This window comes from Littorina saxatilis, linkage group LG5, assembly GCF_037325665.1.
Source record: "Littorina saxatilis isolate snail1 linkage group LG5, US_GU_Lsax_2.0, whole genome shotgun sequence".
NCBI classification, from domain to species: Eukaryota; Metazoa; Mollusca; class Gastropoda; order Littorinimorpha; family Littorinidae; genus Littorina; species Littorina saxatilis.
Genome location: NC_090249.1, coordinates 11,662,516 through 11,686,789, shown reverse-complemented (window position 1 = coordinate 11,686,789; position 24,274 = coordinate 11,662,516). Strand labels below are relative to the sequence as shown.

Sequence of the window (24,274 nt, the reverse complement as noted above, 5' to 3'; positions counted from 1 at the left end):
TCTTTCGCATTTCCAAATGTCACCTATTTCTCATTGAAAATGTCGATGTCATGTACCAAGTGTGTTATAAATATATTTGAGTATTTGTGCATTAGAGCTTTGTTTTACTTTCATCATATAACATTGTCAACAAGTGGTGTCAGGCAATCAAACTTTTATAAGTTCCTGAACCCGAGTCAGTTTTAACTTCCTCTTCGTTGATATTTTCGAAATAATTAAATTTTGTCTTGAATATTTCTTTTATCAGTTATAGCCACTTCCGTTCTTTCTCAAACCTTTCTTTTCGTTAAACTCAAAAGTAATATCCTCCTGAGGTTGTCATCCCCTGGTCAAGCACACACGTAATCGTTTCCTGTTTCAAGATATTAGTTTTGATGGATTTAAAACTTTAAATCATGACCTTTACGTTAATTGTCATGAGTATGCGTACTGAATATAGCATTTTGTTATATCTGTGAAATCAATGGATTGTAGAATTAAAGCCCACGAGGTGTGAACATTCTGTCTTTGTGTGTTTGTATTGTGCGAAATTGAGAATGGTGAACTGGAGAATGAATGCATGCATTTCAGTTGTTTTTGCACACACACACTTGAAAGCATTCCAAAACACACACACACACACACAAACAATTGAGAGCATTCCAAAATCACACACACACACACACACCTGAATACAAACGGAGACATACATAAAATTTCATTTCTTTATTGGAGCCCTCTGAAGATCTACATCTTATGTTCGCATGACATGAGAAACGATTAATGAACTTGTGAGAATGACATGACATGATTTGAAACATGACTGGTGAAATTCAATGACTTGAAAAACGATTGATGAACAGGATTAGCTAACTTTTGATGACAATGAAACAATATGGTCACAACTGACTGATGAATTACCCAGTTTCTTTCTTTCTTTTATTTGGTGTTTAACGTCGTTTTCAACCACGAAGGTTATATCGCGACGGGGAAAGGGGGGAGATGGGATAGAGCCACTTGTCAATTGTTTCTTGTTCACAAAAGCACTAATCAAAAATTTGCTCCAGAGGCTTGCAACATAGTACAATGTATTACCTTACTGGGAGAATGCAAGTTTCCAGTACAAAGGACTTAACATTTCTTACATACTGCTTGACTAAAATCTTTACAAAAATTGGCTATATTCTATACAAGAAACACTTAACAAGGGTAAAAAGAGAAACAGAATCCGTTAGTCGCCTCTTACGACATGCTGGGGAGCATCGGGTAAATTCTTCCCCCTAACCCGCGGGGGGTACCCAGTTTCTGTCATGAGACAAAAAGCTGGGTAAAAAATGACTTGTGAGCAAAATCGTATGATTAAAAATAACTTTTCGGATGAAGTGATGTACAAAAAAGGCCAAAAAGAAATACCAACACAGGAAGAGAATGAAAACAACCTCAGAAATAAATCCAAACAGCAACAAAGCTTGATTCCATGTAATAAATAGCAATAGCACAGATTACTATAAAAACAAATAAATAGAATTTAAACAAAGGAGGAATCGAAAAGAGAAATACTCAAAAGAAACAGTCACAACATTATAGAAAAGGCTACAGAATTCAACAATGCTGAACAGACCACACGAAAACTTGTTTTTTTAATTACCACCAAACAATGCTTCACAAAATACAGCTGAGCTACACAAACTCAAAGGAAACACAAGAAAATTAGAGATTGCGAGCAGTTGAACCTAATGAATAGGTGAAAGTTTTGCCAAGATGCTCTGCCAAACTGATAAGAACAGGAGAAAGTAAGTAAAAAATATGAAATTCTGAATGAGTAACTTTCCCGTCAAAATGAATAATACCAAGCTTGATATATCAACGTTCAAATGACGATGAATGTTTAAAAATGAAACTACTGAGTGAGCAGTGAGTTCTTGTTCTCCGGTGATGAAATAAAATGATCAAATGAAATGATTGAATGAAATGTGAAACGACCCGATTATCGAGCACTGAAAAATGATGAAAGAAAATGGTCAATGAGCTATCTAAATGAGATGCAAATACATGCATAATGAATGTGGCAATATCCAATGAATGATGAGGGCAAGGGGCAGGCTTCGACCCCGGCCAACCAATGATCAACGTGTTTACAATGATCACACCACAATAACTTACTGTATGTACTCTTCTTTTGAGTCAGGGCACAAGGACACGAAATGTGGAGAGAAAACATAATATTAATATAATATTAACACGCCATGACACAGACTTTGACTCGTAATGTACAATTTTAACCAATCCAGAGAAAAAACAAAACAAAAAACACATAAAACATGTTTAATACATAAGCAAGACTGCCAAGACCACACACATGGAACAAACTATAATACAATGTTCATATTGCCGTTGTTTTGATTGTGAAATCATTCATTCTCCAAGCAAACTTCTCAACTGACACTCAGCAATTGTTCAGATCTAACTCAAAGAGTAAAAGAACGGACCTCACTGAGATTATCAAGCTCAAAAATCTTCCAAAATACTCGTGCTTCCAATCCAAATGTGTAAGACTACAAAATGTTGTAAAAACTGCCTAGTGCCACTAAGCCTTAATTGGTAAATAAAAACTAAACCAGTTTCATTCGCAATGAAAGAACTGGTGTAATTTGAACAGGCGAAATCGCCATGTGGGGAGAATCAATGTATGATCGAAGAAGAGAACTATTTGCAGGATAACAAGAGAAGAGAACTATTTGCAGGATAACAAAACCTCTCGTGTTCATCCAGGACTGTGCAGCCATTTACATTTTCTTTATGAATTATCTTCGCTTCACGCTCAAGTTCAGAATTGCAGGTTCACAATTAAATATCTGCAGATTCCAAACGTCTTGATACATCAATATTAACTGACATTTGGAATCTTGCAAAATGTCTGAAATGTGTGATCCGCACGCGTTTGTTCATTTTGTCACACAGTGACTTAAAAAAGACTAGCGGTTAATTACCACTTAGAGGTAAAACAATCTAGAATTTCAATTTAAACATGTCATCTGGACATGAATAATAAAGATCCCCTAGCAAGAACAGCACACTTATTCAGGAGACCGAGAAAGTCCGAAGTTTACAACTTTAGCATAAGACACAGCAGTGTTAATGTTCCGACAAATGTTATACTGTCATTGCACAAATCTATCAAAAGAAGATCATGTTAAAACTGTTTATTTTGCTTGTCAAAAATCATGAGCAAAATAATTTACGTTTCAAATTCTCATACAAAATCTTTCCTGGCAACAAAAATAAGTACAAATAAATATAAAATTGAAAAGTGTAGTTCAAATTCACAGCCTTCTTGAGGTTAAAATCTAAACACAAAAACATCCTTAAAATCTAAACAAGTTGAACATAGAACTTCAAAATCCTTTTGCCACCATAACCAGCCAAGCAAGTCTAGTACAGTTATATTTTTCAATTTTCAATCAAACCATAATTATAGTCCAGTTTTATTTTACAATTTCAGATCAAACCATAATCAGTACAGTTTTATTTTTCAATTTCAGATCAAACCATAATTAGTACAGTTTTATTTTTCAATTTCAGATCAAACCATAATTAGTACAGTTTTATTTTTCAATTTCAGATCAAACTAAAGTTGACCAAACTGATCAATCCAAACGATGGGAAACACAGATCCTGAGTTCAATTTACTGAGGCTACAGAAAAACCACACGAGACCAAGTCTGGAATGGATGCAACCTCCATAACAATAGTTAAATATATTTTCCATTCTATCTCGACACATTTCTGAAACGGTGAAGAACTTAGCTAGTTAATGTGCAGACACAGACATCACACATGCACGAAACAGGTACAAACATACACTCTCTCAAATTCCCTGGCAAGTTTGGCAGTGTGAGCAATTCATAAATACAAAAACAACTTTCAGTTTTCCTGTGAAATTTTCAGTGACTTGTTTTTCCCGTTCTGTTTCAATCGAAGCCTGGGTCCAATTAGTGAAATCTGAATGATAATTTAACCAAATTGCTGCAAGATATGATGGCAGAAGGGTTACAAAACACTGGGAACTGAATAAATTTTACCTGACAACTCTTACCCTTGGAAAATCAGGCAAAAATCAGTCCCCATTTCTGCATTTCACAACTACAGAATTTCACAACAAAATTGGCTAATCTCAACACTAATGTAAACTAATGAACTCTGTGCAAAATGATTCAACTCTGAAGAAACAAGTAAACATTCTGATTCAAAAACAAATAAATGGCAAAGAGAACCAACCAGAACAAAAGTAATGAGAAATGTTCCATTGTAGTAAAAATAATGGCATCTAGATGTGTCAGTTGATAAACAGAAACCCTGAACCCTCAATACAACGCATTTATCATTTAAGATCTGGTGAGAAATGGTGATTGATATTTGTGTGAGTAGTTTTGGTATTTGTTCCCTGTAATTTTCAAGGCAAACCCAGCCATTACCCATGACAGGTCAAGTCACAAACCATGGTGACACCTTTGCTTTTGATCAAACAAAACTAGCTAGAGTTGTTTTGAACTTTTCTTCTCTCTTGTTTTTGAATCATGATTGTGATAGTGTGACATGATTGTTCTGTCTTAAAGTTCCAATGAACTAAGACTTGAAAAGATAGTAAAAGTGAGACACCTTTTATTTCTTGTAATAAACCACTGAAAAAAAGCCTATAACCAAAAATGTTAAAAACAAAAATATTGGCATGATTCAGAGATAAAAGCTTAGGCTAGCTCACTGTCTCTGACACAAAATACCAATAAATAATAAAAGAATTAAAAACAAGCAAATCACACCACATATTTATGAGTGTACAACAAGAGTTCCCTTCTTTTTATGAGAGGAACTAGACTTTACAATTTTGTTCATAAAAAAGAATGAAGCTCTTTCAGTAACAGCCTTCTTAACAATTGCCAAAAAAAATCATGTACACTTGTCTTCAAATCTCTCCACACAACACAATCAAACAACTCTACAACGCACAAAGTCACAAACACACGATGACTAAAACAATGTAATATACAAGTCATACGTACATTCACTACAAACCAATGAAACATACCAAAATGTCAAATAGTAACATACACAAACAATGAATCAATCGCCTGATAATGAGTCAGTGCCTGCTTTGATTTTTGCACCAAATATATATATAAGTATGTACAGAAGTGAGCAAATAAGTGCACAAGTTTTCTGCAGAAGAGGCTCAAAATCCACTTCTTTCTTTCTCCCCCCCCCTTGAACAGTTCCAAATGAAAACGTATTCTTAAATATATATGGTAATAATTTGTACACAAAAGAATGATGGCTCTGTAATTTTGTTTGGAACATGTTTTAAAAAATGCTACGGTGATGCAATGTATTTAAAAAAAAATCTCGACTATAATAAAAATCCTGATGATGTAAAAAGTCAACAGACCTTAAAATTAGAAATAAAAACAAGTTCAGATTAAAAAAAAAAGAATCCCAAAATCCGTACTCCTATTGGTGTGGTAATAACAAAAAAGTAAAAAATATGGAGCAGTTTCAATTGTTCTGTTTTGCAAGCACAACTCCATATTCTCGGCCAGGATACAGTCACGAATTCCTAGTTAGGTATTCGCCTTACGCTCTTCCTTTCGCTCTATTTCTCTTTCTCGCTGGACTCAAGCACTAACTTCAGGGGGGACTTCATTTTTTGCCAATTACTGCTACTGTAGTAACGGCATACAGCTCTGTAAAAAGACACAAATGAAGATACCTTACTTTTCTCTTCAAAAGTTCAGGACAAAACTTGTATATAGAATAAAAGCAAATAAAAAACACAAGAAACTGAAATATAAAATAACGTCTATGCTGTCTTAAAATGAGAGTCTGTTTAATGTAAACTGTTATCTACAAGACGATAACAGAACTGCTGATTAATGACTTTTTTTTTAATATAATTCTAAAGAGAAATGGACTAGAATTGTTTGGAAGCATACATTTTTTTTTTTATCAATAAAAGTAATAAAAAATAATTTTGAACAAAAATAACATACATGATACTCGAAACAAGAACACAGAAAGTAGTTCACATGAAAGAAACAAGCCGAAAAGCTGAGACTTACGTCAAGAGAAAGACAGAGAACATGTGAATTGAAGAGAATAGAATGAAGAGATACTTGGGAGGAAGAGGGAGATTCTTTCACAGAAAGCTTCTTCCAAGTTGAATTCAGATAAAGGTGGGCAGAAGTGATAGAAAGGGGTGGGTGTGGGGAACGGGGTGGAAGAAGTCATCTGCATTCCTGCCAACCATGTCTTCAAAGAAAAAAGGCCTTACGATTGAAAGAAACTTGCAAACGCACACCCACTAAAACAAAAGCACAAGACAATATCATCCAAACGCTAAAGAACAACTACAACCCGATTCACATTCCTACTCGAGCAAGCTAGAACAGCCTGGCCAGCTGTCTCAAAAAACTTATCACAATCTACCATCATTCAGTGCGCGAACACTATAACCAGCACACCCACAAAATCACATGAACGCAATCCAAATCTAAAACAAAACCAGCCCAACAAAACCAAGCGTCCACTTTCAAATCACTTCACTGCACAGACAAAGCGACAAAGGCAGAGATGCCAGTGCAAAGGGAAAGAGGGCTGAGAGGAGGCTGCCTTTTTGCACTGGATTCTGTGTAGCAAATACACAGCAAAAAAAATCACATCCTCATTTACTGAATTAAAAGCCAGAGTGAAAATGGAAGAGAAATAAGAAAAAGTCAAAAAGGTGGGAGAAAATGACAAGACGGTAACAGAATAAACTCCAATAATCTTTGACTTAGAAAGCAACTCAAAATTTGCTCCAAAAGGTGGGAGAAAAGTTTGCATCGGTGAGCTCAAGCAAAAAATCTTTAAATTTACGCATTATAAAATATAAAAAAATGCTATGTACAACAGAATTTTGATAACATTGAAAGGGAAAAGTCATCACAAGTCAACAACAAAGCCATTTACACATGGAATAAAATCTACACCAGGCTGCAGATGATTGGGAGGCAATTTTGGTTGACCACCGATTCATGAGCAAACGTACACTTCATTCTTTTCAAAATTACAACAACTCCCTTTTTATCGCACTCTCTCTGAACACTAAACTACTTGTTCTGTCGACTACACACTGGAAACTATGTAAAAACTTTCACTTTCCAGTTCCAAATCCACTCTCATCGCTACACTCATGCTTAGGCTATTTTGACAGTTAAACTGAAAAATATGAAGACCATCGGAATTGTGCAAAAAAGTCAGCTTGCCTATATGCATGGAGATTCCTTGAGAGTGGCCAACTCATAATGCCATTTTCATGTCAGCATTAAAACCATTGAACAACTCAAGAAACCAGGAAAGAGAACGTTTCCCTGTGATTTATATTAACTCTGCATACTATTACTAAACTCCTCTGACAGAGGGTCAAATGCAGCACCTCAAAACGTCAACCACAGCTGACAATATAAACATTCAAAATTAACAAGGAGAATGTCTATGTAGATGCTTACCAATTCGTAGTCTCTTTTCATCTGTGCTGTATATTTTCCTCCAAAGTTCGTATCCACTCCTAACAAAATTGGACACAAACAGAGTCAAAAATCACTTTTCAGCTCAACCACACCAAGAGTTTTGATTCAAAACGGTAAATACTAATCAAGACTGCTTTCCAAACATACTTCTGTCGCTGGAGTATTCTTCTTCAAAACAAACCTTGGCTGTGAACTTTCTGAAAACACTCTGGCAGAACCAGTTCAACAAATGAAACTTTGGCTAAATGTGGCCAGTCTTTTACTCATTTGTTTTAAATTCCTCATTTGGGGAACCTTCTTTTCATCACAGATACTGTTTTCTTTCTGCCGCAGATGGCAAAAATCCGTTGTGAGCTTAACCCCAAAGAAGGGGAAGTTGAATTTTGAAAGTCTCATGGAACAAGCACTGCTACGGATTGCCGCTCAACTGCTGCATAAAAGAACAACGGAATATGAGCTGTCCTGTAAAATGAGGCCCACAGAAATGACAAGAGAAGCCCCAGAAGATCTCTGGAAGCAGAAAATCCTTGAGCTGTATCCGGGTGAAACATGTCTGCAGCCAGACACACAGGGCCGAGACTACCAGACATGCTGACACAAGAGAGGGTAGTGGGGAACAAATGGGGCCAGAGAAAGACACAAGAGCCTCCTGGGTACACGCATGATGGTTGTTCACAACCTGGCCACAACAACTGCTTTTGGACTTTCACAGTTTGCGCAAGAAAGAGTACCAACTACTACACAAAGAGAAAACATACTGTACACACATACATACAAAGTATCAATAATCCTTCAAGGCGACAAATTTTCCCCACCCTGGAAGGAAGAGGCATTGAGGTTTAAGACAATATGTATTGGAGATTTCTTTCAAATAAATTAACATGATTAATTACAACATGTTGCTTTGTTTCAAACGACATTAGCAATATAAATGTATATGTATATATAATATGTATATCAATATATTTGTGTCAAATTCGGAAGTCATGATCACCATGCAGCATCTTCCCCCGTTTGGTCTGTAGTGGGGGGTGAGATAGAGAGCACAAGGAGGAGCTACGTTCGTTAATTGTTAATGAAGCGGGAAGAGATTATTAGCTAGGGAAATAAGAAGTCAATATATAATAAAGGCAAAAGGCAGATGATCTATAGTCAAGAGAGTCCAGTAAATACACTGTAGCGTGATTTCACTCAAACAAAGCCTAGCGAGCAAAGTCACCCTGTAAGTCCTGATGGCTGCATGGCACAGGAGGGCGGATTCCCAGTTTAGTGTGAAAGTCTACCGTTTTTCTATGGGAGTGTTTTGCTTGTAAGAGACAGCGTCATGTGGGGAGGGAGAAGGGGCTTGGGGTGCATGGACTGGGGTTGTAGCACAAGACAGAAGAACAATGAGTGGTACGAAACAGCACGAAAAAGCCAACTACACACTGGTCCACATAATCTCAAAGGGTTAAACAGAAAGAAAAGCTGGACAAGATAGCGGACTAATAAAGACAGTGCACCCACTCTTTTGGTGCAGTAAAAAAAATGTCAAAAGAAAAGCTTCAGAAAAGAGTTCAAAGCAAAAGGGGGTAAGAGAGAGGAAGAGAACGAGAGAGAACAGTTAACTTGACAAAAAATTAAAAAAATGGCAATAACCCAAACTAGACCGTGTGTCCAAGGGTTTGGATCCTATTATCACATCATCACCACCACAGTACCATAATGGCAAGACAGAAAAACAAAACATTAAAAACAAAATATTTTTAAAAAAATTCAATGAACCAAAAATCAAATAAAAATGAAAAAATAAAGAAAGTCTGGGAGTTAAAAAAAAAAAATCCAGGCCAGTGGTCTGTTTCTCTCTCATCTTGTTAAAAAATAAAATCCGCACATCGGCCTCAGTTCCATCAGTGTCTCTCACACATGCATTTAAACTACTACAAGAGCGTAAACGTAAGTACAGAAGCCATAAGACTACAGAGCATTGGAAAAAAGCTAGTACCTCAGCCCCCTGCCCCCTTCCAAATTGCCTGCTGCCTCATTTTGTTTCTATAGTAGCACCAACGTTTACATCTTCCAAACATGTCCACCAGACAACTAAAAAAATTAAAACAAATCAGACCCATAAGTAAGAGTCAATAATTTAGTGTTGTAGTAAAAAAAATAAATAAAAAAGTCCATAATGTTCACAGTTATTGCATGAAAAAAGATTCTTGTTGATCGACGTCTTTTTCGAATCGTTTTGCCTCCTCCTGCATAGTTTCTTTAATCTTTAGGATAGCGGCTGATTCAGTATGGTCCTGAAAATTAACAATTACACAATGTTAAGCTTGGCAATACATGTGTCAGAAGGGGGGGGGAGAGTGGAGAAAAAGTATGTGGTTGGGTGTAGGAATGCTAAGTGGCTGGGGTGCAGTTTGACCTGCCTCCCTGCCACTGTACAGTGGAACCCCCCTTTTAAGACACCCCCCCCCCCCATTAAGACTCTCTCCCTTTTAAGACCTTGTTTTCTCAGACGTCCTGTTCATAGCCTCTGTACATTTACCCCCATTTTAAGACTCCCTCTTTTTTAAGACCTGATTTTCTCAGATTTTTGGAGGTCTTAAACGGGGGTTCCACTGTATTGTACAAGTCCACACTTGGAAACAGTGAGACACTTAGCACAGGCCAGTTACACATGTATTGCACTCAGTAAATGATCTTTCAGGTGGATGATATAAAAAAAAAACAAAGAAAAAAACAAGAATAATGAGAATACAGTTGGCTAACGTACGGTAGGTGGAGATTTGACTTTGCTGTGCGGAGTCTAGTTGATAAAACAGAAGATCAAGTGAAGTCTAGAGAACAGGTGAGCAGACTGTAAGTCATGCAATAGCACTGTAAACCAACCTTCAGCCAAGAAAACAAATTCAGGTAACACTGATCAAAGAGAACATTTCACATCAACTGTAGTTGTTTACTTTTTTATTTTTTATTATCATATATAGAGCTTTTTTGAAGAAAGATGATTACAGATCTCCATGACAAAGAAAAAATCTCTCATAATAAAATGTGGATTATTTGAATTACAACTTAAGATTACTGTTCCCATACACTCGCAACAGCTTATGAAAAATCAAAGTTATACTTTGAACTTCTTGGAGTATAGATCTTGATGGACTGGTCTCATGCCGCACATTTCAATTTATCATGGAAAAGTATATATAGAACTACACCAAATACTGGCAGGCAAAATATATTGAGCACAGAGGGACTTCGGGGGGAACAGAGTAAAAAACAAATCAACCATAGGAAGTGAAATTAAAAGTAAATAAAAGACAGACTGATGAAAATATCAAAACCACTGCTAACTGTCCACATGAACCTAAACAACCACTTCTCAGGGTAGGACATCACAATCTTGATGTACTGCTATTGGAATAAGACCCCAAGGTATCCGGATCTACTGTACCTTTAAAGATTTGTTACGAATCTTTACATATTGCCTTGTAGTCTATTCATCTGAAAATGTTTTGATTCTGGAAAATTGGGTTAGGGGCAGAAAGAGGTACGTTATCTGCCAAGGAAACAAAACAAATTTTTGAAAAAAGGTATGCAGGGAACGCTTTTGAACAGCAAGTTCGGTCCCATATTGTATTAGTGTGTTATATCATAAATTACATTCTCAAACGTGCTTAAACAAAGTCACTTGAAACTTGGGGTTGGCGCATAACCAGACTTGGAACAGGCTACTTGAAAGTTGCTCTGTGTACGTGGGCTAAACCATCCACAAAATGCACAGTTAAATTTCCAGCTTTGGTAATGTTATACCTCAAGAAAACAAGGGAAACCCCAAAAGCAGTCGAGCGGTTCATGTAGACAGCCAAGCCAAAATGAAAACCGATAAAACTACTCTACAAAAGCACAGGCTGTTTGTAAAAAAAGCATGCACAGTCCATAAGGTTGGTGAGCAGAGAAGGGGCGGAGAAAAAGAGGGGTAACAGGATGAGAGAGTACACATTTAAATATGTATATATATATAAAGAAGAGGGAGGGCAGAGTGAGAAAGGGTGGGAGAGTATACATGAGGTTGGATTACATATCTAGCAAAGGGGGAAAATGGATACATGAAAGCTGTGATGTGGTGGAGTGCATGATGAACACCAAATGAACAACTCTTTGTTCCATACACCCACTAAGCTTAAGCCTTCTTTATACTTGTGCATCGTTTTCCCTTGACTGAAGGTTAGTCCAGATTATCGTAACTGCTTTTTCAACCAGCCCACACAAGTCTTACATTACTGCAAATTCAAATAAGGGACTCCCATCTGCAAACATTTTACAAGTAAAAACATAATATGTAAACTGTATTTTTATGCTTCCTTTTAAACCAGCTACATCTGACTGCAGCTTAACCCAGGATTTTAAAACAAATTTCATTAACTCACTCCATTTTTTCCTTGGAAAGTTAAGATGTTTTACGTGTTCTTTTGACGTCTGGCTGATTTATGTTCAACTTTCATATAACAACCATATCAACAGCCTTGGTTCATTAGTGTTAGTTGTTATGAGATACACATGAAAATCTACAAATACAATCATGACAAACTTCTACTTTAGAAATATGTGCATACAACAAGAAAATGACAAACCTATCCCACTAAAACAAACAACTGAAGATGGGCTTTTTTTTATATAAATATAAAGAGCAAAGCTTTTCTGGTGCTCTTGCATTGGGGTATAGCTCCACATTTATAGGTAATAGATTTAACAAATAAGAAAAAAAAGAGTCCAACAGTCTCCAGAACATTATCTGGAGTGGGATAAAGCACACCCGAAAGTATGCATTCAATTTCAAGCCTGTACCTGAATGATCATCCAAGAAAGCCAACGCTTTGATTTCATCTGCCCTTTCAATCATACGTTTAGGATAGTTTGTACTCAGATGCCTCTTTTGCCTTCCGGGCTGAACTACAATTGAAGCGTGATCAGAACGCTCAAGAGGGAATGACGCACCCTTCGTTGTCTGTCTAACACTGAGGGGAAAATTGTCGAACCAATCAACATGATCAATGGTAAGGATGAAACAGCGAGAACAGAAAAGCACAGGATGCGAATATGGAATAATTAAAAAAAAAGTGTAAAAAAAAAAAGTGAGGCAACATGAGAAGAAATGAGATGACGCAGGTCAAGAAGCTTCAGGCCTGGTCAATCAATCAATCCAAAAAAAGGGTTGCGAAGTGGACGGGGGGGACAGACAGAGACGGAGAGATAGACAAGAGCAGGCTGAGCAAAGAAACTCTGGGATTTTGGGGTGGGGGTTGGTCGAGCTTTCAGGAGAAAGGGGAAAGGGGACAATTGTTACAAGCAGAAAACACTTACGCCATCTTGGTAGGGAGGGCCCATGTAGGAGCCCATGTCTCCGGGCCCAGAACCGCTGACAGGAGGCATGTCGTCACGAGGTGTGCCCCGACCGTTGGCTGGGGAGTTCTTCATCACGTCCATGTCACCTGTACGAAGGTATGATGCCATCGTGTTAACATGACTTTAGTGATAACACGACTTCAGTGCTAACTGTATATCTGTGTTAACATGACTTCAGTGTGAACAGCTTAAGCTTCTGATGATTTACCCTTTGTTTGGTGAAACTGAAAGGGTTGAGCGGCTTCTGTAATATTTGTCTTAGGTACATTAACGTAAGTTCGAGGTCTTCAAAGTCAGCTCTCTGAGTTAGAATAAATATGTTCAGACAGAAATCAAACTCACAACTTTGTCTGGCAACAACTATAGTCTCTTCAAAGTCATAAGTTACAGCTCTGAAATAATCACAAAACCACTCAGGTAACAAAAAGGAAATGAGGAACATCAACATTGGAGACAACACTTCATTATTTTTTACCATTGTAAAACAACTGCTGGGTAGAATGAACCAAACCAAATGAACATGTAGCTTACCGTTCATGACTGGTGGCATGTCCCCTGGTCCCATAGGCATTGGTCCATCCGGTCCTCCCATTGGAAACTGAAACATTCATTCAATGCTAGTGTAAACATGTGTAGAGCTCGAGGTGGGGGAAGAGAGAGAGAGAGAGAGAGAGAGAGAGAGAGAGAGAGAGAGAGAGAGAGAGAGAGAGAGAGAGAGAGAGAGAGAGAGAGAGAGAGAGAGAGAGAGAGAGAGAGAGAGAGAGAGAGAGAGAGTGGGGGTTGGGGTCAAGAGAGGTGAGGGGACTTGCAAATAGCAAAAGCAATAAAAGAGAGTAAATACAATAGAGGTACACCTCAAACATTATACAGTAACTTTCTTCAATACAGCTAAACTTCGAGCCACACTTAACTGTCATAAAAAAAAAAACCACAAAAAAACAAAACAATTGCAGGGGTGGGATTTCTTCCGTCCCTGACGGATTTCCGGATTTCCGTCCCAGGAAGAATGGCATTTTTTTTTTAAACCTTTTTTTGTTAATCCCTGGCAGCTGCTGTTTACACTCGTTCTGAGAACAGGTTAACTACCTTTCACCAGTGACATGTGGGGACCAGCAATGACATGTCATCCTGGCGAATGTGGCATCTTAGTTGCTATCTATTTGAAAACTCTGCTCACCCACAACTTTATATACCCCACTTGCAGGGACTCAGAGACCTTCAGTGGTGTGGGAGAAAAAAATTGCATTCCTGATCTGTGAACCAGTGGTATACCTTCTGATACATTGAGTCCTTTAGAAAGCTTGCAAGTGAAACACACTTAATTTAAACATATTTCTCTTTTAATTGAAGCTATGATTCAACAATAATGTTCGAATATAACGCCTGAAATGATAAATTGAAAAGCAGCATCAGAAGACTGTGTATAGAATTAGCAAGGGATATAACTGGCGGTTTCTGTTTTTGTCTAAACCTTCTTCTTTTATAACCCTGAGCAGTTCGCCCTTTTGAAGGTGTTTAATTGAAACAAACTAACTTGAAACTTGTTTCTCATTTGGTTCAAGCTATGGTTCAACAATTATTTGAGAATATACCACCTGCAGTTATAAAATCATAAGCTACAAGTAAAAATGTGTAGTACAAGGGAGGTGACTGTTATTATCTGTGTTTGCTTTGTTTGCATGGCGATTTTCCTTTAATGCAGTAAACATTTGTTTTAAACAAAGACAAAACTAGGTGATGAAATCAAATACCTTCAAGTTTACAAAAATTGTTAATTATGTGCATCTCCAATTTTAAGTTTTTGTTTAAGCCGCTTCTAAAACCCTTCTTGAAATTTGTTTACCACTTGTTTTTGTAGACCCCCCTAGCAAGAGTGATGCAACCAAACACCTTCAAGTATAGAGGTTTTGATTTTGTGCATTGACTGTATAGGGGCTTCTAAAATAACCTCTTGAAATGTGTTTACCACTTGTTTTTGTAGACCCCCTAGCAAGAGTGATACAACCAAACATCTTTAAGTATAGAGGTTCTTGATTTTGTGCATTCTCCCCCCCCCCCCCCCCCCCCCCCCCTATTTGTTGTTGTTTGTTTGCTGTTATGAGTTTTAAAGCCAGCAGAGGCTCAAATAGCCCCCTCATGAAATGCTAAAATGAATTTTCAGCTGGTCAGTTACAAAAACCTTCAAGTTTACAAGATGTATATATCATGCATCTCCAAAAAGCTTGTTTGTTCTAAAATTTAAAGTCAGGAAAGGCCACCTAAACCCTCCCTAAAATTCATTTTCGGCTCAGGGTGCACTGCCCCCCTAGACCCTGCACCCCACCGGAGCCTTGGCGGCCCCTGGACCCCGGCCTTCCAAAATGTTCAGTCCTGGCAATATTTTCGGCTCCCACCCATGCAATTGCAATTGAAACTTGCAATGTTGAATTACCTCATTATCAAAGCACAGTTTTTTCACTCTACTTAAAGTGACAGAAGACTTACCCCTGGTCCTGGCATTCCAGACATGGGAGGACCTCCAGGGCCTTGTTTCATCATGTACATGGCGTCCCCTGAGCCTGCAGAGTCTGAAACACAATCACTGTATCCTCAGCAACGCTTTTCAAGGTCAAGTCAAGGTCGAGTGAAGGTCACCTTCAACAACAGAACCATCTTCTTGCATCCCCATAATGTTATAAAGACTGACTGGCAAAAAATGTTAGGCTCCTGAATATGATATGGCTGGCAGGAAATGTTAGGCTCCTGAATATGATATGGCTGGCAGGAAATGTTAGGCTCCTGAATATGATATGGCTGGCAGGAAATGTTAGGCTCCTGAATTTAATATGGCTGGCGAATAATTTAAGGCTCCTGCCTATGATATGGATGACAGGAAATGTTAGGCAGCTAAATATGATACGGCTGTTTAATGTCAACCTTAACTGTTCTGAACTGGTGTTAGACAACAAGCCTGTACTCTGTAGACCCTGCCCTAAAGATATGCATCAATCCTGCACTTGCACCACAAAACAGTTCTTTGAGACATACTGTTGAGCAGTTCATCTGCAAGTAAAATAAATGCTTTCAGCTTAAAATGCACCCATGTTTCAAAAACACAGATGGAACCTGGTACAACACACAGTTTTGAAAAGGGAAGAAATAACAGTGTAAATATCACATTTTTCTTTGACAGGGCTCTCTAAAGCAGGAGTCTTTGCTTCCTTTGTGTGTTTGTTTGTTTGTTTGTTTAACGCCCAGCCGACCACGAAGGGCCATATCAGGGCGGTGCTGCTTTGACATAATTATAACGTGCGCCACATACAAGACAGAAGTCGCAGCACAGGCTTCATGTCTCACCCAGTCACATTATTCTGACACCGGACCAACCAGTCCTAGCACTAACCCCATAATGCCAGACGCCAGGCGGAGCAGCCACTAGATTGCCAATTTTAAAGTCTTAGGTATGACCCGGCCGGGGTTCGAACCCACGACCTCCCGATCACGGGGCGGACGCCTTACCACTAGGCCAACCGTGCCGGTCCTGCTTCCTTTGAGTTTGATGAAAAGAAAGACAAAATTTGATTGCCCCATAACCGAAAGTGCCCCGACAGATCATCGTGTGAACTACTGGGAAGAACTGTTTCTGATGCTTTGGTGACAAAAATGCTTCTACACTGTGGTGGGGTGGGCCGGGGTGGGTAAAAGGGATGAGGGTAATATATTCTTTAAGAGAAATCACAAAGGCATGAAAACAAAATGAGCCATTTTTCTGTATAATTACAATTCCAGTCATTTCATACTAACATCAGGCATGGGAACTGAAAATTGTAAAAAAGGCGGAACATTTTTAACTGAAGACGCGAAGCGTCAAGTCGACGGCGCGAAGCGCCTAGCCATACTAGGGGAGTCCGGGGGCATGCTCCCCCGGAAATTTTATTTCTCCAAAGAACCCAGATGATGCAATCTGGTGTCATCTGAGCTCCAAGTTTGCCATTAAATTCTGTTTTTAGAATCAGAGTTTTTAGTACAAAAATGTACCAATTTTTGCTTTTTTGAAAAAAAAATATATACATGTATTATATGGTTTAAATTTGTAAATAAAATGATCTGTTGAGACAAACAGGAAAATGTAACTTGTAACACAATCTGTGCAATCTGGTTTACTTTCAAACATAAAAGTTCAATAACTGTAGCAGTGCGTGAACAAAGTACGGAAAGTTTTCGCGGGCTTTTGCGCAAAGGCCAAAGTAACCGGTGCTTTTTTTGTGTGCCTCCCCCCTTTATTTTTTCGGCGGACACTTTTGCATTTTCAGCGGAACAAAAAAAAAATTCGGCGGAAATCCACCGTTCGGCGGACAATTCCCATGCCTGTAACATACAGAAAGGTCCCGATTTATTGTAAGCCACATACCACTTTGAAACGACATCAAACAAGTAAGGATACATGCTCAATATCAATACAGGAGGCTTTAAGAACACCCACACAAAGAACATAAATGTGTGATGAGTGCAGCAATTATGACTGAAACAGTCTGAGACAAATATTAGGAGCCATTGATATCATACTTTTCCTTGCTGTCTATTCCCATTACTTGACAAGTAGCAAGCATAGGGAGTACAACTCTCTTTGTTGTATGTGTGATACTGCTGTCTGAGGTTTTCACACTTAGTTTTAAATATATAAACATCGATGTGAAATATGGAAGGTTGGTTTTAGTTATGTGGTTGAAGCAGAGAGTACTTAAGTCCCTGTTCACATTTAATTTTTGAAAAGATTTATTTAAATTGCAAAGATTGAGCGACTCAAACAAAAGGTCAAAAGGAATGCCCGTGACCTAAATCTCAATGATTTAAGTACTTATAATTCCAAAATATTGTTGTTTGTTAGACTGTGTGTGTGTGTGTGATAGAGAGAGAGGGGGGGGGGAGTAGGGATTAGAGCTGGCTTTAAGTCTGTGCAAGTCGAATTTACTGGCACAGGAACATGCCCCCAATGGTTTAACCGCGAGGGCATTAAAAAACAATAATCATCAGTATACTGGCATAACGATATCCACAAACAGCCAGACACATAATCATTACACCAACATTTTTTTACATGAACAATAATAAATGTACAAGCAACAAAGGAAAGAAATATAGCACTACATTCAAAGAAATCAACATCAAACTAAAAAAATTCGTTTGAAAACAACTGAACAACTAACAACATCAACACAAGGGTCAACAAAAGCAAAAGTGTGAAAAAGGCAAAAAGCTAAATTACAATGTGTTGCCATATTTTACCCAAAATAAACACGTCAAACCAAAAAAAGGGTCCACAAGTTTACTCCACACAAAAACCACATACAGAACCATTTTCAAGGTATCCTTTATTCAAAAGCCCCCAATGAATTTTTTTTTTTTTAAAGAAAGAAAAAAATACCCAGCTGTTGTCCGGTAAAGTACACAACTGAAGACAACCAAAAGCATCCAGTTAATAGCCAGCAAAAAAAATATAAATGTGCTGAACAAACTTATCCTTCAACAACAAAAACACCCACAAAGTTATCTAGGGAAAGATGTATTTGACGAGGGAAAATGCAACCAAACGAAACAATCCACAGCTAGTGCGCCAGTAATAAATAATCCAACCCCATAAAGAAAGTGTGCGTTTAAATGAAGCAATTTTAAATCAGAAAATATAGGTTCCTCTGCATATCAGTACATTTGTACTCCCTCAGTTCTCGGCCGTTATTCTTTAATCCCTTAATTCAAAAAGAAGGGCTAACAAAATCACACAAATGAAGACATTCACTAAGGTTTCATCCAATTACTGTAGAACACATCCCGTTGAATGTAATATTCTGTTCTTTTGTCTCTGACATATATGAAAAATGACTTTTTTCCATCAAAATAATTGATTCGATTATAGATCAACTTTTGGAAGTTCTCTTAAGCAGTAAATGTTTCAATAATTACTAAAAAATTATTCTTTAAAATTAGCAGTTCTTAAAACTTGATCATCAAATAAGCTCCACAACTTCATGGTTTTTTTTCATCAAAACCGACCCCGTAAATAACGCTTTAGTAGAACCCCTGAAATTGTACAAATAAAAAAATCTTCACCAATACATACTGCAGTAAAATCAGAAAAACAAGGACAGATAAAATCAAAATGAGAAGACTGTGAAAAAGGAGAAAAAAGCAGAAAAATATGTTTACTTGGTCTTGACATGTCTCGGTGGTGCCCAGGCCAACCCATGCCTGCCTGTGAAAGGGGATCTACGCGCATATCCCAGACAGAGACAGAGAGAGAAAACAAAAAACAAAACTGTATTACTTAACCAGATAGACAGGTAGGTACAGGCTTCCCAATGCCTGGGGTGGACATTCATGATGAAAAACAAATTTATAAAGGTGATTTCTTTATTGCTTTCTTCCAGCTTAGGGTGGATGAAAAACACAGTTATAAAGATAAAAGTGATATCTTAATTGCTTTCACCGCAGCTTAGGATGGAAATTCATGATGAAATATACAGGTATAAAGGCAATATGTTCACTCTGCACAGGGTGGATATTCATGATGAAATATAGAACTAAAGGAGCGAGACAAATTGAATTGATTTAACTTTTTCTACATGAACGAGTTTATGGGTAAATGATGTATTTGTCCTAAAACTGCCAGTAATGCTGTGAATTCATGGGTGAAACAATAAATGTCATGACCTTTCATGTCTTAAATGGCCCAGGAATGTTAAAACAACCAATGCAGAAATAAAAAGCGCTGTTTAGTTATTCGCCTATCAATTTAAAGGAAATATTCTTGATGCCCCCCCCCCCCCCCCCAGATTAAATTAAAAATAAAACAACTTTTTATGGTTTAAAAACTTGGATTGATTTTACTTTCAGATGTTCTTCAAAAGAGAGATTTGGAGAAAAGAAAACTAACAAGTGTTGACGCCAACAGATCATAATAAAAGAATAAGAAATAGATCTAAAAAAAAAGTGTAATTAAGAATAATCAAAAGAGTAAAACTGATGAGTGAAAATGCGTGAGGTATGACACAAGCTCAGCAGGTGTACTAGTTTCTACTTCTATTGATTAGCAAAGAGTTAAACAAGCAGAAAAACTAATAAAACTGGAACTTTTACCAACTAGTTAACAATGCTTCAAGAAAAGAAGGAGAGTAGAAAATATCATTTATCACAATACCAGGAGAAATGATCTCTTATCCCTTACATGTGGGTGTAAGTGTATTTTCTCTTGGTATTGATGTAGGGATTAACCCGTCAACAAAATGAACATGTTCTATATGATATGATGACACTGTAAATGTGAAATGTTGGATTCCAAACACAGATACAGAGTGAACATGATACACATGAATAGTACAAGCACATGACACAATTGTTTAGTTGAATATATCAGTGCAGTAATGGTGTATACTTCTACTGTGTTCTCTGTAAGTAAAACTAGACTAGTAGTAGCACTACAACTTCTAATTGCTACTAAGGTATTACCAGATGGCAATGCAACAAAGAGAGATGAACCATATGCAGACACGTTGAAATAAAGAGGGTAAGAGGTGAAAGAGATATTTTGAGACGAAGCATTGTGTTTGTAACAACTGCACGATTAGTATTAATGTGAAAAGAGATCGTTACTGTTCACTGTCATGAAATTTCACTTCATAAACACTAACCATATCTGCAAAAACAATTTCTTGCATTTACAATTCTTAATATTTAAATTATGCTGTGAAGCAATGCTTGACATTTTTTTGCTGAAACCAATCTTTAGTAGAAATTACATTTTGGGGAGCAGCATTCAAATTGCTTTCAAAATGTGCATTAAAAATACACGCCTATTTAAACCCCAAAAGATGTCCTCTCCTTGTTATCTAAACCCCTGCTGGTTTACTGTCTGAGCTTTCCTGCTACACAAACAAGTGACAAAAAATACGAGGCTCCAAAAAGCCTCACATGGGGCCAATGTGATGCAAATCTTTGCCCTTTTCCTCCTCTCTCAACTTTCTTAAAACAGTATCATGTTTCCTACACTTAGCTCCTCTCTGTTGTTACACATCCACAGGCAAGAGAAAGAAACAGAAAAGGAAAACTCTGATATGTAAAGGTGCAAAATTCCTCGTGATACATGTCTGTGATTTATTTTTCCCATCCTGCTTTATTTATTCCCTTATTTATTTTCATGGGTATGCACAGTGCAGTGCAGAATTGTGTGTAGAAACTAATTTCAGAAGAGCTCATTATAAGTTGTAGTTTCCCAATAAAATACACTCACTTTTTAAACAGCTCTTAATTCAAAATACCACCAGAAAGTTATGATCCCATAGATTACAATCCATCAACACCATTTCCCTTCAGTTCTGTCAGCAACACAACATAACATGTCTAAGAATGGATGAAAAAAGTGATGTTAAGTCAAATAATGGATTAAATCACAGGTGTTTCAAATTGTTTTTAATTCTTTTACGCGGAACACAGACAAACAAGTCCAAATTTTGCACCCTTTGAGCTGGAAAAAGACAGATGAAAAGTAGAGGAAGGGAGAGAAGAGAGAGAGAGATAGAAAGCAGAGAGAGCAAGGTACCCTGAAAGGCGGGACTGAAGGAGGTAGGCGTACGGCTGGGCTCACCTTGCGGACTGGGCATGATACCTGGCGTACCTGGCGCCCCACCTGTCACTGGGGGACCCCCAAAGTCCTGTTACACAGAAACAACACTCTTTTAGTCATGGAAATACCTGTGGAAAGTCCTGTCACACAACAACACACTCTTTTAATCATGGAAATATGTACCTGTGGAATGTTCCGTCACACAGAAACAAGTAACTCCTCTAAAGAGATATGATTTCCATTAAAAAAAAAGCCAATACATATTTTTTTTAATCCATTGGCGGTGGAAATCTGTTACGTTGAAAGCCCAAGTTTAAAATTTTTTCTTTTCATAATGTGAATTATAGCCTCACGTACAAATTCTGTCACTTCTTCTGCATGTATCTTGAGGAAGTGACAAAGAATTTAAAGAACGAAGGTTATCTTTGTGACTTGGTTTAAGCGTGTTATTATTAATTTTCTTGTATACACGTTTTAAACAGTAACAACATTAAGAACGTTAACTTCAACATTTCAGCAGTAGTAAATGTTATAGTCAGGTCACCGCCAAAGATTAACAGATTTTTTTGTAAGAGTTTTAATAAAAATCAGAAGGTTGCAGCTTACATTGTAATTTCCTGGAGATGCTGATGAGTAGACTGGCATCTGCAATAATTAAGAACAAAGATGTCAACACTCATTAAAGTTGATTGTAGTCAGTCAATTTACCCCGTTTCATAACCATCAAGTTTGCACACAGGTCTTTGTACATGTATCCATCAAGTTTGCACACAGGTCTTTGTACATGTATCTAAATTAAAAAATCCATAGGCAGAAGTTTTACCACTTTATATGACACTAGATGATTACCCGCTTCGCCGGGTACCGGCTTCGCCGGGAAGAAGTTGAGCCGAATACCAGGCTTTGCTGGGTGTTCGCCGGCTTTGCCGGCGCATGAAGGAAAGGAGATAAACGCGCAAAACACTGGAGACCTTCTAAAAATAGTAACGTGCAGTGACCTTCTAAACATAGTAACGTAGTAACGGGAATATGGATTGACGCCACACGGAGGAAGGGAGATAATCGCGGCTGAAAACACTGGAGAAGATAAGGAAGAGTTACTGGTAGTGGATCCCGAAAACAAAAAACAAAAAAATTGGTTCAGCGCGCACAGCGCTGCGCGCTGAGAGCACGTGTTGAAATATCTCATCGATGAGGTTGTGTCCGGGTGTAGCTGATTACGGTGTCCAAATTTGAAAAAGATCCACCGAGAACTTTGGCCATGCATCGCGGACAGACAGACAGACAGACAGACAGACAGACAGACACTAGTCGTATATATATATAGATAGATTATACTCATAGTAAGTTTGTTTGTTTGTTTATTTGTTGCTTAACGTCCAGCCGACTACGCAGAGCCATATCAGGACGAGGAAGGGGGGGATGAAGGGGGCCACTTGTCAAGCGATTCCTGTTTACAAATGCACTAACCCATTACTTGTGTCCCAGCAGGCTTTAGTAAAACTAAATTAATACCTACTGGAAGATTACCAGTTTCCAGTATGTTAAAATAGGCTTAACCTATCTACTGCTCTCATAGTAAGTTCTCATTAGACATTAAGCCAAGGCATAATACAGGCACAATACTGAGATAAACAAGATTTTCCCATGAAGATAATGTTTCATCTGTAGCTGTCAAACACTATTTACATGTATTGCCGTTCCCTACAATCAACAATTCAAAATCAAAGCTTTACAACTTTTATTAAAGGGAGACAATACTCATTCGCCCAAGCATGCTGGTTTTCATGAGTTATCTTTCCCCAGCTAAAGGTAAATGACAGGCATAGGAATTGAAAAAAGTAAAAAAGGCTGACAATGTGTAAGTACATGTAATAGCAAAGTCAACGGCGTGAAGGGGGGTCCGGGGGCATGCTCCCCCGGGTTTTTTCTTCTCCAAAGAACCCAAATGGCGCAAGTTGGTGTCATCTGAGCTCCAAGATTGCCATTAAATTCAGTTTTTAGAACCATTTTTGCCTCCCCCATTTATTTTTTTGGCGGAAAAAAAAATATTTCGGCGGAAATTTGCCTTTCAGCGGACAATTCCCATGCCTGAAATGAGGAAGTGGAAACAAAGAAGAAGAGAAAGAAACCAATGCTTGATACAGTGGAACCCCCTTTCTTGATACAGTGGAACCCCCTTTCTTGATACAGTGGAACCCCCTTTCTTGATACAGTGGAACCCCTTTTCTTGATACAGTGGAACCCCCTTTCTTGATACAGTGGAACCCCCTTTCTTGATAAAGTAGAACCCCTTTTCTTGATACAGTGGAACCCCTTTTCTTAATACAGTGGAACCCCCCTTTCTTGATACAGTGGAACCCCTTTTCTTGATACAGTGGAACCCCTTTTCTTGATACAGTGGAACCCCTTTTCTTGATACAGTGGAACCCCCTTTTCTTGATACAGTGGAACCCCTTTTCTTGATACAGTGGAACCCCCTTTCTTGATACAGTGGAACCCCCTTTTCTTGATACAGTGGAACCCCCTTTTCTTAATACAGTGTAACCCCTTTTCTTGATACAGTGGAACCCCCTTTTCTTGATACAGTGGAACCCCTTTTCTTGATACAGTGGAACCCCCTTTCTTGATACAGTGGAACCCCTTTTCTTGATACAGTGGAACCCCTTTTCTTGATACAGTGGAACCCCTTTTCTTGATACAGTGGAACCCCCTTTTCTTGATACAGTGGAACCCCCTTTTCTTGATACAG

The 24,274-nt window shown here is 38.0% G+C and overlaps 1 protein-coding gene across 7 annotated transcripts in view; it reads right to left on the bottom strand.

The window, feature by feature from the left end:
* Nucleotides 1-690: 690 nt before the first annotated feature.
* LOC138966290 (single-stranded DNA-binding protein 3-like) overlaps nucleotides 691-24,274 on the bottom strand; it is a 115,955-nt gene continuing 92,371 nt past the window's right edge. For 2 of the 7 annotated variants that reach the window (XM_070338450.1, XM_070338452.1), the window contains 7 exons: nucleotides 22,129-22,167; nucleotides 21,499-21,610; nucleotides 19,110-19,169; nucleotides 15,411-15,493; nucleotides 13,458-13,524; nucleotides 12,885-13,012; nucleotides 7,586-9,823 (listed from right to left, as the gene is read on the bottom strand). In XM_070338450.1, coding sequence (XP_070194551.1) covers nucleotides 9,716-9,823; nucleotides 12,885-13,012; nucleotides 13,458-13,524; nucleotides 15,411-15,493; nucleotides 19,110-19,169; nucleotides 21,499-21,610; nucleotides 22,129-22,167 — 597 coding nt within the window. In that variant the 3' untranslated portion in view covers nucleotides 7,586-9,715. The other 5 variants (XM_070338455.1, XM_070338456.1, XM_070338451.1 and 2 more) reach the window with 5 other exon arrangements.